Source organism: Antrostomus carolinensis, unplaced genomic scaffold, assembly GCF_000700745.2.
Source record: "Antrostomus carolinensis isolate BGI_N321 unplaced genomic scaffold, ASM70074v2 scaffold615, whole genome shotgun sequence".
Classification (NCBI taxonomy): Eukaryota; Metazoa; Chordata; class Aves; order Caprimulgiformes; family Caprimulgidae; genus Antrostomus; species Antrostomus carolinensis.
Genome location: NW_010318214.1, coordinates 72260 through 85759, shown reverse-complemented (window position 1 = coordinate 85759; position 13500 = coordinate 72260). Strand labels below are relative to the sequence as shown.

General features: G+C 36.1%; 1 protein-coding gene across 1 annotated transcript in view; it reads left to right on the top strand.

The window, feature by feature from the left end:
• Window positions 1–975: 975 nt before the first annotated feature.
• The window catches only part of LOC104525595 (dedicator of cytokinesis protein 4), a gene marked incomplete at both ends in the record, with an annotated part of 81507 nt that continues 68982 nt past the window's right edge, over window positions 976–13500 (top strand). Inside the window, 4 exons of the mRNA XM_010168794.1 lie at window positions 976–1057; window positions 1672–1732; window positions 3650–3782; window positions 5232–5320. Coding sequence (XP_010167096.1) covers window positions 976–1057; window positions 1672–1732; window positions 3650–3782; window positions 5232–5320 — 365 coding nt within the window. The remainder of the gene's footprint in view (window positions 1058–1671; window positions 1733–3649; window positions 3783–5231; window positions 5321–13500) is intronic.

Genomic DNA, 13500 nt, shown 5'->3' with positions numbered 1-13500 from the left:
GGTGAAGCCATGTTGACTGCCCCTAATGGCCTTTTGTTTCTGATTTGAGCATTACAGGGCATCCAGACTCAAATGGCTGGCCAGCTGGGGGTGAGAGGGTGAAGAGAAACGTACATAATATTTCTGACTTTGCTTTTCCCATCTTCCACATCCCTCACTGCAGAAATATGATTTTTAACATTTCCTATGAGACTCTATCTTATAGAAGATTATCCAAAGCATTGAATGTTTGTTTTTTCATAAACTTCCCATGCATTAATTGCCAGGTTTGCTCAGATTATCATAATGGTCCTACTACCAAATAGGAATGTTTGAAAAAGGAATTTCTCTTTCAATGAGGTCTTACGCCCTCTTCTATTCTGAAATAAGAATTCTCTGCACGTCCCTATTAGCACAATTAGTACTTATATCAGCTGCAACATTTAACTCCCCACTGTGGATTGTAAAACAGAATTCTGAAAATTAAATTTGCTCTGATGGAACTTCCAAGACTCTTACAAGACTGCTAAAATCAGTGTACTCTAGTGAAAAATTTTGATAGCTAAGTAGGAAAAATGTCCCCTAGGGTCATCTTCCTATCTATGAAAAATAATATTGGTTGAATACCAGTGTGGCAATGTTGACGTTTGTTTAGCAAGAATCAATACCAACATACTGCCCTTCTAATATCAGTTCTAGGATAAATGGATTTTATTGCTTATGTTTCTCTGTGTACTAGGATATACAATATCATTCTTCCAAATGTCAATCTGTTCTATTTTGCATTGAGTTTTTAGTAATTTTTTTAGATGATTAAGTAAATCACCACCCTTCATTAGTCTCTCCCTTTTTTATTGATACAACTGAGACTTTTAGAAAGAATTTATATCATTCTTTTATATCTTGAGGAAGGTTGCATTTGGAAACAAGATCAAAATGACATCTACTTTGCTGTGGTGGTGTTTAACATATCTTGTCATATTTGTTTTCTTACAGTGAAAGATTTTTTTTAAGATTGAATAGAAATGGTTTGCCAAAATGTCCAGAAAAGCCTGAAAGACACTGTTCTCTCTTTGTGGTGAGTTCTTCCTATTATCCATCTTTGTTGTGCTGGGTATTGAAAATAGAAGTTGGATTAAATTGTTTTCCTGGGGTTGACTCACAACTGCTCCCTAAGCTTTTACATTGTTATGAACATCAATTCTAAAGGCTGGTTGAAATGTATTGCTTAAGTCTCAACTTGAATGTTTTCTGGCAATGTGGAAACACTCATCTAAACTTCTATGTGGATATATGTACCAGTCTTTCTCCCTGCAACAAGGACCAGTTAATTTTCCTCTTTGTGCATTTTATACCCAAAAGATCGCTTGTGCAGCACTCCATGTACTTTCAGAATATTAGGAACTGCACAAATGCATTGCTGCTGTTCAAGGCACACAGCAAGTCTCTTGTGTTGTCCCACTGGTTTTGCTGCATTACAGCATATTCTAGCCTATGATATTTTAGGAAAGTCTTTTTGAGTGCATGATCACCAATTTAAAGTGTTTAAGGGATAATTTGCTAATGCTGTATAAATGAACTGTTACTGTTCGTTTATCACTTGCACTGGCAATGAAAGCAGTGTGTAAAGATCTCTTTAAATGTCGCATTTTAATCACGAGTCAGAAATAATGAGGTTCTGATCTTGCACAGGATTTGGGTAGCAGTGAACTCAGGAAGGACATCTATATCACTGTGCACATTATCCGAATAGGTAGGTATAATCATCTGTAAGTAGAAATCTTACATTTGTAAGACATGACAGTAAATAAAACTGCTTGGAGTCAGCTTTGGGATTTGTTAGATTAGCTAGGCCTTTGAATAGATTTTTGGATAAGAAAATGCCTGGCTTTGATGGAAAAAATGCTTTGTATTTCTCAGTGGTTTTTGTGTTATTTTTCAAGTGTACTGCTAACTGAGTTTAGATGCAGGACACTTCACTATCACAAAGCAAACTAAAAGTGTCAAATATGAACTGTCTTAAGATGATGGAGTTGTCATTGGGGATCCATTCTTGTCCCAAAGAGAGTAATTTCAAACATCCTTTGTTCATAGGAAAACTTGCCTGGAAAGCTAATGTACCTAATTAGTATATAATACCTGATGTATATCTGAAATTGTTCAGATGAATTTTGTCTTCTCCCTGACCCCTTTAAAAAGGGAGAGAGGGAAGGAAGTGGAGGAAGTCTCATAATAATTTTATTTCATGATGCTATAGGCAGATAACAAGTCCTGTAGAACAAAGCAGAAGAGAAGAAAAGCATATATTTGTGTTAGGTGTTTGTTTTAAGAAGTTATTCTTTGGGCTAAACTGATGTGAAATAATAATCTTTGGGTCTGCTTCTGATCTCTTAGATATATTGTTTTCTTTGCAAACGGTCTGTAGTTGCATCAGTGCAGTACTAAATATAACTTTTCCTATTTTTGAAAGGTATTTTGTTTTGAAATACAGTTGCTCTTACTTGTGCTGAGTTCAGAAAAAAACTTGTTACAAAGTAAACACTATTTTACAGCTTTGAGGAATAATTTTTCCTTGCATTTTCACCATGTTTTAGAGTTTCATCAGACCACTAAAATACTGTGTTTTAGTTTTATTGGCAAGGATTGGGGGAAGTATGGTAAACTCTGATGTAATGCAAGTATAGTTGGTATGAATAAGTGCTTTAAAGAAGAATAAGGAGTAGAATTTTTCCTATAGTATAGTTTTCAGATATATTCTTAGTCAAGTTTATAAATGAACCACTGAAATATTAAAAAGTTAAAATAAGATTTGAATGCTGCATAGTGTGAAAATGAACAATGACTCTTCCAGCTGATGTGATGCATAGCAATATTTGGAGGAAGCGTTGCCCTGCAGCAACTGCAACCATAGGCTTTTCTTGTCAGAAATTAAGACTTGGTGGGAAAGATACATAGCTGCCACTACACAATTGAATAAAATGGTTAGAAATAGGGCAGTTTAAAATGCCAGGAACACAGTGTGAATATTGATCAATTGTATTTAAATCAAATAGAAAAGGTTAGGAAAAATATTTTATTTCAAATGTTTTCCTTGGCTGCCTTCTTTCTTTCCTTATCATAAATTGTTCTTCTTCCCTTTGTAATCTTTCTTTCCCGTGTTTGATCTCTACTTGATTTTTCTGCAGCTGGTCAATTATCCCCTTGCTAGCCAGTTGCCTATTTGAAAGCAGCATTTGATTGCTAAATTGTAATGGCTCAATCACAGCACCTCTTGTATAAATCATGGGTAGCAACAACCACAGTAAAATAATTCGTATTGGACAGCAAATGATAAGCACTCTGTCATTTCTGAACTCCAGATTTAATTTGGTGGTGTCATGAGTGTGCTATCACTGGGTATCAGAAAGTTTTGTTGAGTAGAGGTCATGAGACGGTGAGCAGTACCTCTGGTCTGAGACCTTTCAAGATCATCACGTATTTAGTGGACTTGCTATACCATTTGTTACCCTAATGTAGGATAAAGATGGACCAGATTTATGATGAGCACACTTGGCATCGTCTGCTCATACCTGTCACCATACTGAGCTGCATTGCTCTCTGCCTCCCTTCTGTGGTTTTAAGAGAGAGACAGTTCATGGATTATGGATCAAATATGTATTTTGCTTGGCAGGACGAATGGGAGCTGGAGAAAAGAAAAATGCCTGCAACGTACAATATAGACGGCCTTTTGGCTGTGCAGTCCTCAGTATTGCAGATCTGCTGGCAGGAGATTCAAAGGATGACCTCGTCTTAAAAGTATACATGTAAGGAATGGTTTTTTTCTTAATTTTTAGAAGTATCTTAGTGTCAGTTTGCATCAGAAGCAGTGGTGGTAAATGCAGTGTGAGTAAACAGCTGTAGCTCCTTTCTGTTCCAAAACAGGGTAGTAACTAATTTTTTTTTTTTGTCACAGTTGGAAAATTTTGGCTAGTTCTACAGATGTGTTTGTAAAGTAGGATAATGTTAAAGATAAAGATTACATCCTTTTAGATCTTTGTGTGTGTTTCAACATTTTTCACATCCTTATAAGAGCTCCTGGAGCTCTCTTTTTATGGCAACGTCGAGTGCTTTTAGGATTTGTTTAAATGTTTTGTGCTGCCTAGGCAGCTAGTGGAAGTACTTTGTAACTACAGAAAAATGCAGGCAGAGTATCTTTTTGTGAAATTATGCAATTGTATAATGGGAATAGCAAAAACATAAAAGGCAGTTAGTGCTGGAGGATGAAAAATCAAAAATAGATTTTAAAACGAATCATTAAGTAGTGGATTTTGGCTGATAGCAATTGGAAGAAAGTTCAGTTTTCTAGTTGTAGCAACACAGTGCATGTAATTGCCTGCTGATTTTGGACATTATAATAAGAACCATTTTGTGGGGTGGTCTGTTCTATGTACATAAACCTGGGACTTTCCTCTCCTCTGCACCCCTCTGTGCTGAATTAGAGCTGGTGGAATCAGTGCTGCAGAAAAGTGTGACAGTGGATATGCGAGCTGGCTCTTATTTAGACTCTCAGGACGTTAAAGTCAAACAAGCATTTGCTGTTCATTAACAAATTGTTAAATTTGTCTGCCTATTCTGAGTTTTTTTCTTTTCTGTATCTTGCCTATTTATTTTAAACTAGTAAAAACAATGGAAGAAGAAATGTTGCTCAAAACCAGATTTGATGCCAAAACTAACTCCACTCTAAACCATGAAGAGTGATCATTAGAATGTGGTCAGTTTTATCTTATGGAAAAGTAGCTATTTTATAAATATATACTGAAATGTAATTTGCTCTTTCACTGACTACCTCCTGAAGATCACATCCTGTTTTAAATAACTTTGAAGTGTACAGCACAGATTTTATTTCTGATGAGACAGGCTTTGAGTCCTGTGTCTCCTCTTGAGTGTCACAAGATAGATTTCTGTGTGGTTTAGCACTCAAGGATAGAACTATACAGATAATGAACTTGATCACAGCTGAGTTCCTGAGCAAATTTGCTCCTATCTTTCACCCACCCTTTGCCACATGAAGCAGATATTTTCATGGTGCCTTTCTCAAATTTTATGAGCGCTCTCACCCTTTCAGTTGAGACGAGCAGTTTCATGCGGCTTTATTAGCTTCCTATTGTGTTACTAGTTCTGTGAACAAAAGAGGATTTGTTTAGAGATATGTGGTGAAGCTGGTCTAAAAAACTTGTGTTCCTATTTCAGAGTTAATAAAGTTATTTTTCTAGGTGCAACACAGAGAGTGACTGGTATCAGATCCATGAAAATATCATCAAAAAGCTGAATGCACGTTACAACTTGACAGGCTCCAATGCAGGTGAGTAAGTTACCACATTTCTGTTTGCATTCTTAAGATTTTCTTAGTTTGTTGAAGAAGCTCTGTGGAAAAGGATGAATGTCTGTGAAAAAGAGATTCTTTCACATAGAGAAGAATACTCATATGAAGTGAAAATGTATGTTATTGCTGCTCGTGTGCACATTTAGGAAAAAAAAAAAAAAAGCCACTGAATTTTCTTCAAGGAGCTATGTGGTTTTATTCTGTGCTGAGGAGCTCTGGTTTCCTGTTGAGTTCTGTTCACACGTGGGGCTCATGAAATTATTGTTCCATGTTGCTTGACACTTATGCTTCACATTTTCATCAGGAATATAAAATTTTCTATAGACATTGTATATTGATTAAACTTAGAAAATATTGAAATGGGAGCTACCAGTGTGCTCTGCATCACTGCTGACCACCTGAGCAAGATGCAGAGTTCATCATAGAATCAGAATGGTTTGAGTTGCAAGGGAATTTTAAAGGTTGTCTAGTCCAACCCCCTTGCAATAAGCTGGGGTATCTTCAACTAGATCACCTAGCTTAAAAAGTTATCCTTGATGCATTCCTGGAGTCTCCTGGATCACCTACAGCTCACTGTGCTACTTTTCTAGCAGATGTCTGGGTGGTTGAAGTCCCCTAGCAGGACAAGAGCCTGCAAGTGTGGTGCCTCCTGTAGCTGGAGTAAGAAGGCTTCGTCAGTAGGTTCCCCTTGATCACGTGGACTGTAGTAGTCACCAACCACCAGGTTCTCTTTGTTTCCTCAATCTCTAATTCTTACCCATAAGCTTTCAATGTGTTTGTGGCTATTCTTCAGAAACAGCTCTTCACACTCTATCCATTTCTTGATGTAGAGGGCAACACTTTTGCCCCTCCTTCCTTCCCTATCCCTTCTGAAAAGCCTGTAGCCATTGATAGCAGCATTCCAGTCATGGGATTTGTCTCACCAAGTTTCAGTTTGATATTTAAGAACTCACCAATAGTCCTCCATGGTCAACTGTGTGCCACTCTGTCATCAAAATAAACTGGGGTGTAAGACTTAAGAAAATCTGAGACAACTGACCTTTGTTATTGTCAGATGGTGGTTTGACCCACGGGAGATGTTGGATTTGCTTTTTTTCTTTATTTTTAATACCAACTTGTTAACTTTTTTCTGAATGCTGTCATCCAGGGATGCAGTCAAACTTGAAATGAAACCTGAAATGGAAGCTTATGAGTCTATTGTCCTTGTATTCAAATATTATTTTGTCTCTGTGAAACACTAATTAGTTGAAATATGACTATAGAAAAATCTCATATGAACTCATTTTCCAGGTTGTACTGTAATTGTAGTCCCTTTCATGTAGTAGACTTCATGCTCCTTTAACTTGATTTCAAGCGTAATGATTATCTTGAAAACATATGTTCACCAATCTTTAGTGTATAACCAAGAAACACATAAAAGCTCAGGTTACTTATCAAGACTAAGTTAAATATATAACTGTTTCTAATCCTATTATTTTCTCATATAGAGTCTAGCCAGATGTATACTTTATTTAAAGTGTAGAATGTCATGCATCTTATTGGACAATAAATACAAAATCATGTAGTGAAAATACAAGAGCACATTACTGAGTAAGTATAATGTTGGGCTTTTTAAAAATGTTAACCATATTCAGGAAGAGCAACTTACTCTTGGCCATTCTGACTGTTCATGTGATACCTGCTTACTCTGTGATACATCATTTATCCTGTTCCATTCTTATGAAATGAGAGTTCACAGTTAAATACCCAGTTGTCTTAGAAGACATTAGATAAATTTGAATACTCTTAATTATGTGAATATTCAATGTGAAACTTGTGTGGGACATTAGGGGTTTTTTTTTCCAGGTTACAGGGAGCTGGACACTAAAGCTAGCAAATTGAAAAGTGTTGTCAGAGGGAGGGAGGCAGAGAGAAGAGCAGCACAGAATTCCAGTGGTGCATGTGAAGGTTGAGAAGTGAAAAAGGAAGTGAGCAGTAATGCCACTTGGAGTATGGAGCAACTAAAAGATAAACAATGAAAGGTTATTTATATTGCACATGTGAAATTTGTTCCTCTGTGACTGCTTAGCAGCCTGAAAAAGCACTTGTAAGGCTTTAGCAATATGTTCAGATACTTCTGCTGACACCTCATGGAAAATATTGTTGCTACACTAGTTTGTATTTTTGCTTTGCTGTCTTTTTCTGTAATAGTGTTGAATGGCTGGTTCTGAAGCCTCATTAGCCTTGTCTGACAACTTATGGTTGTCAAAAAGGGAGAAAATCTTGCATTACAGGAGACATGGGTCTTTTCTCTCTCTTAAGAACCATTGTAGATATCAACCAAATATAGGAAAAATTGAATTTTTGCTATATATCCCACTTGCCCTTTTCAAATCACATTAAAAAGACTTAAGAAAGGCAACACAGTGAACAAACAACACCAAAGATGCTTCAGACTATTGTGTATGCTCTAGGCTTGTTCCCTCTTCAGATTCTGTCCTGGACAGTTTCTTTCAGCTCAGGAGAATTTCACCCAAAGTCTTTAGTTTCCACAAGTTGTTATGTCCCACTACTGAAATATTTTATTAGATAATTCATAATATTCTTCAGGAAAAAAAAAAAAAAAATCTTCCATTTTTGTGGGGAAAACTGAAAAGGAACTCAAAATGTACTGTCTTGCATGTAAAACACATTGCCAGACTATAGTATTTGTATTTAGTATTCAGACCCCTCCTCCCCAAAAAAGTACTTTTTCTACTTTAAGTTCTGACAATTCTGAAGTACAGAATCCTCTTGCATTTTACTATTAGCTTGTGTCTAAAAAAGATCAAATAAAGGCAAATTACTGTAACTTCTTAATACAGCCCAGAAAGGAGCGGGGAACAGATGTTCATCCCCTTTCTTCTTCATCCATCTTCAGTGGATGCAGGAATGGAAGGACTCAGTCTCATGCACAATTCAGCATCATTTGCTGGAGTGGGAACTGGAATGTGTTTTCTGCATGAATTTGCAGCATAACAGACTGCAGTAGCAGGTTGTGGATCAAATTCCCATTCACCACTAGTCACTGCAGCTGGTATCAGGTATCAGCTTACTGGAAAACACCTGGTTGCCTGGTGTAGGAGGTGAAACCATCAAGGCCAACTTGTACAGCCTTTGCTGTGATTAGTAGCATTGTTATTTCTTACATTGAGTTTGAAGTATTTGTAGAATAAGTACTATTAGATCTAGATGATTTCTTAATTATTAAGTAAACTAGGTTTCAGTAACATCTGGAGTGGAGCTGACTATAAAAACTATTTTTCCTATAATATTTTTTTCTTAGAATTAGAAGCTAGTTACTTTGCTTTAAAATGCAAAAATCTGTGGGGAAAAAAAAAGAGTATTCCTATTCCAGTTTTACAAGGAGAATAACACATTTGTATTTCTGTACCTGTAGGACCAGAGATCAGTGAAATGTATACTACAGATATAGAAAACAGTTAGTGGCTTATCTCAAACCACATAAAATCATTCTTCATCCTTTTATAATGTGTTTTAGATAGCAAAGCCTAGCCAAAGTCATTGCTAGCAATATCAAAGCTTGAGCTTCTGCCAAATCTCTTTGAAGGGTTTAAAGTGCGGATCACAGTTGCAGATCTTATTCTTTGAGTGTGATTGTGAAACTATACTCTGGACCTTTCTTGGGGCTACAATAAGCAAATAGTATTGGATGATGGCTGCTTTTGTCTTTTAATAAAGCAGGTACTAATGCACGAAGTGCCTTGTGAAATGTTATTGATCAAATAGCTTCTTCATTTGCCCACAGAATTCCTGTGCAATGAGTGAACCTGTTGATTTTTAAAATGGTTTAAAGTGCATTTTGGGACAACAGGCAAGAGAACAAAGCCAAATTTAGATTGCATTAAGCATGGTTTTACACAAAAATGAATTAAAAAAACCAAACAAACAGAGAATGCAACTTCAATTGTACATACTTATGCAGAGTCATGGATTTCTTTTTTTCTTCTGATTTTTAGAATGAATTTATCATGTGCATCTTTGGTTTCTTGCGTATGACAGTACCTTTTTTTAATTTCCTCCAGTTCTTTAGACTTCCAGAAGTTGAAATATGTTTTTTATTATTTTATTTTATTACAGGACATGATAATGAAAGGAATATCTAGTAATTAGAGCAGTCTCTTATGTCTAGTGTTTGGAGCACTTCATTGGGCTCTGAAAGTAAAGGGTTCTTGTCCACAAAAATTACTCACAATGGTGAGCAAGTTCCACAGTTAAACAGTCATGATTCTTAAGGTAATCTCTGCTTAAATGCTGTCAGTGTCTTTGAAGTACCTCCTTAGGCACAAGATCTTCTGGTAGGCACCTAAAGCTAAGGTAGTTTTCACTTCCACTACTGCTTGAAGTTGAGAACAGGTGGGTAGCTGGGCGCACCCAGGACACTTGCACTGTCAGGGTATAGGTGGGCTAGATCTAACTTCCTGAGCACTAGGCTGAAAAAAAATGCTGGAGATGATTGCTGTGACTCTGGTGCTCATGCTGTTTTGGGGAATATATAAATATTCACTGTGTTTACCAAAGCAATTGTTTATTTCAGTGTTTGAAACTTTCTTCAAAGACAGAAAGTGTCTTGGTTCAGACTGATTTGGAAAAGGACTTTCAGTCTGTCCCTCACATCCCTGATGAGCATGCTCATCTCTTGTCTTCTCAGACTTCCCTGCAGCAACTGTGGGGATAGTGAAAGTGGCTCTAAAACCTGTCAAGTAGTGCATGATTTTCCTGAGTGTGATCTGAATTCATGTCCTCTTAGCAAATCCTATAGAGGTGGGATTTAAACCTTGGTCTCATGTTGTATGTGATATTCTCCCCAATTAGTTATCTTACAGAAAGCATATTAAAAAACTGATGAAAAATGCCCTACAACTTCCTTTTTCTTTGCCTTCCTTTGAACAGAAAGACTGGGTAGTTTAATTTTAAGGGAACACAAGATATTCCTTTTGCTCTGCTTTTTACTCTAGTTTCCTAACATTCTCATGTGTAAGCTTTTGTGTAAATGCTGATTTAGATTCCCATATAACAAGTCTTGAAAAACTGCACATACCTGATGTAGTAATTCTTGAGACCTGAGACAAGAATGCAAAAGGTTATTACAGCAAAGGAGATGAAAATCCTTTGAAATCCTATAGAAAATAAATTATTGCAGTAAGAAATTATAAACATATCTAGCTGCTTTGTAGCTTTGGACTCTTGCGTGCATTCCACAAAAACAATGAATGTAGTGGGAAAGTCTTTCTGTGCCATTATCTTGGAATGCTCTGATGGGCTATACAAGAGTGATGTAACATAACTGTGTGTTTATTGAATGCAGTGTGGTGTGTTCTGTAGTAGCAATGCCAAAGCTACGTTGCAACTCCACTGGAAACACTGTTAATTATATATTAACTTTAATTGATGGGAGGGCCTTAAGCTTTAGAGGAAACACAGTCAAACTGATGGGATTTCTCCTGCCACTTGGCTCAAGCATGATTTCTTCTGTGGTTTTTTGTGGGTTTTTTTAGTTGTGGGTTGGGTTTTTTTCTAAAAATATGTTGGGAGTGCTGATTTTTTAACTGTTGCGTAGAAGGTCAAAATACAATAAATCATATCCTCTTATATACAGTTTAGGTCATAAAAAGAATAAAACCAGAAATTAATATATTGTATCTGATAGTTGTCAGGAACATTAATTTTTAAATATGATGGAGGGAAGACCTGAATAGACAGACTGTTTTTAAGACAAAGCCAGGTTGTGGTTTGATTTATAAAAATTCTTAAGTGTGTCAGCCACAAACTATTAATTTCTTTCTTTAAAAGAGAAAGATGCACAAGTAGGTTTTCCAAATGAATAGTTTGTTGTCTATAATAAATTCAAACTTGTTTCTATGTACCTGTGCAAAAATCTGTGGGCAGAATGTCGTCCACAGTTATGCTGCCTAACAAAAGGAGAATGGTCAATAAATAGGCAACTGCTTAATGCCCTGCTTGAAGCATGGAGGACTTGAAGCCCATGTTGTTGACAGATGTTTGCCAAGAATCTCATCATGATGAAGGACAAACTGTCATCTTGGGGGGAAAGTTATTCATAACATTATAAAATCAGGTTGGAAGGTTCTCAGGTGATTATATGGTCCAACACCATTACCAATGTTACCTTGGCTTTTATGATGGTGGAGATTTGTTTTTTGACACTTTCTTTAGGTCCCAGTTAAATGTTGACTGTTTCTTTATTTAAAATAAGCCACACAATTGTAATGGAAGTAGCTGATTTTCTAATACAATGGTGTGAAAGCTGTTTACTTGACAGAGCTGCACTTCATGAAGGAGAAAGTAATAGGTGTTTCCCTGGAACCTTGCACCAGAAGCAATATAAAACACTTATAGTTGTAGAATGGTGTATTTTGTGCACTGCCTAATATTCTAGTCAACAAAACAGTATGTAAAAATGTAATTATAAATTTTTTTTGAGGAAGATGATTCACTTTTGGAATATAACAATGTGGTGTGGAAATGGATATTGACACTCTGAGCATATTGTTAATGAAAAGGGCATCAATGGGCTTACTAAGGTAAGAATTGGAGAAATTATGGCTGAGGTTTTTATTGCCTGTGTAAGGAGGTTAGACTATATGCTTATTATAGTAATATAACCTTCTGTTCCTTTATCCTTCATTCTATGGTGATTCTGGCAAGAAATACTTGAGGCTGTACTGTCTCTTCTGTAAAGAAATTCCAAGCCAGTCTTCTCATGATAACATAGTGCTATTTGCATTTAAGTGTTTGTTCTGTGTGAAGAAGAAAAAAACCCCAACTTGCCACGCTTGAGGGCATTTCTGACAAAAGCCTTAGGTATTAAGAGCTCATTTAATTCATGAGCTTCAAGAAAGTTGTCAAAATTCTGCAAAGGCTGTTTTTCTTGCGTTGTTTTTTACTGAGTTTAAAAACAGAATTTAAAGCTGAAGTGTCCTGGTTTTTGCTAGTTAAACTATCACAAAAAGGAAAAGAGTTTGGAGTTTCCTCTGATAATTCAAAGTAATTACAGTCAAGTCTTTAACAAGGCCAGTGAGGACTGAATCTACCTCTCCTTTTTTTTTTCCTCTCTGTTTCCAGACTGTAGGATTTACTACATAGGTTTTGCTGTGGCCAAATTGCACAAGATTTATACAATTATTTTTATCAGATCACATTAAATCAGTAAATCATTTGCCAATAACAATGTGGAAATCTACTGGTATGATCTTTGCAGTGGTAATTCAGACACTTTAAATACTACTAGAAATGGGAGAACATCTGTATGCTTTCAGAATACTTTTAACAACCTTGCGCATCTTTATTTGGACAGGTGCCTTATTTTATGACCTTTCTTAAAATACAAACAGTTTGTACAACAGAGTTTTTTTTCTATCAGCTTCCTGAGCAGCTGCTAGACATTTTCTTCTTAATTTGATCTAGGTTCCCCTACTGCCAGTAGATAGAAGCTGAATGTAAGTCCTTTCCCTTCCCCTCAGAAGCTCAAATGCAAATAAGTTGTCTGTAAGCGTAATTAACTGTTGCCTTTTGTTATAACTAAATGCAGAAATCAATAATGCAGTGTAAAAGTTGGTTTAAGGTAAAATGGCAGATCTAACAAAAATCTGGAATGCTTATTCAGCAACTTGACAATTTTCTGTATTCTTTCATCTGAATGATAAAAATAATCTGTGGTGATCTATGGTGCAGGTTAATTGTGAGAAATTTCATGTGCTTGCAAAAGAAATAAAAGCAGATCTGTTTGCAGTACTACATGGAGTTTTGCAATAATATCTTCAAAACTGGAGTAAATAAAGAATAATAGCTAACACAAGAAGTTTTAATTTTAATTACCACTAGGGAGGTAATAGAATTTTTTTCTGAGGGAACAAAGCTATACTACATACCTAATTAAAAAAAAAAAATAAATGTGCCAGTCCTTCAGAGACTGGATTATAATTTTCCTTGTTATATTTTAGCTCTTAATGTTCTAGAAATGGAAAATTTATAGCTATGAAGTTTTGGAGATATTCTAGCTCTTAAAGATAGTGTAATGATTGTATCAACCACAGTCAGATGCAGTGTATGGTGGCATGTTGCAGTTTTCTGTTTTTCTTTGTCTATGCATAGCTGTT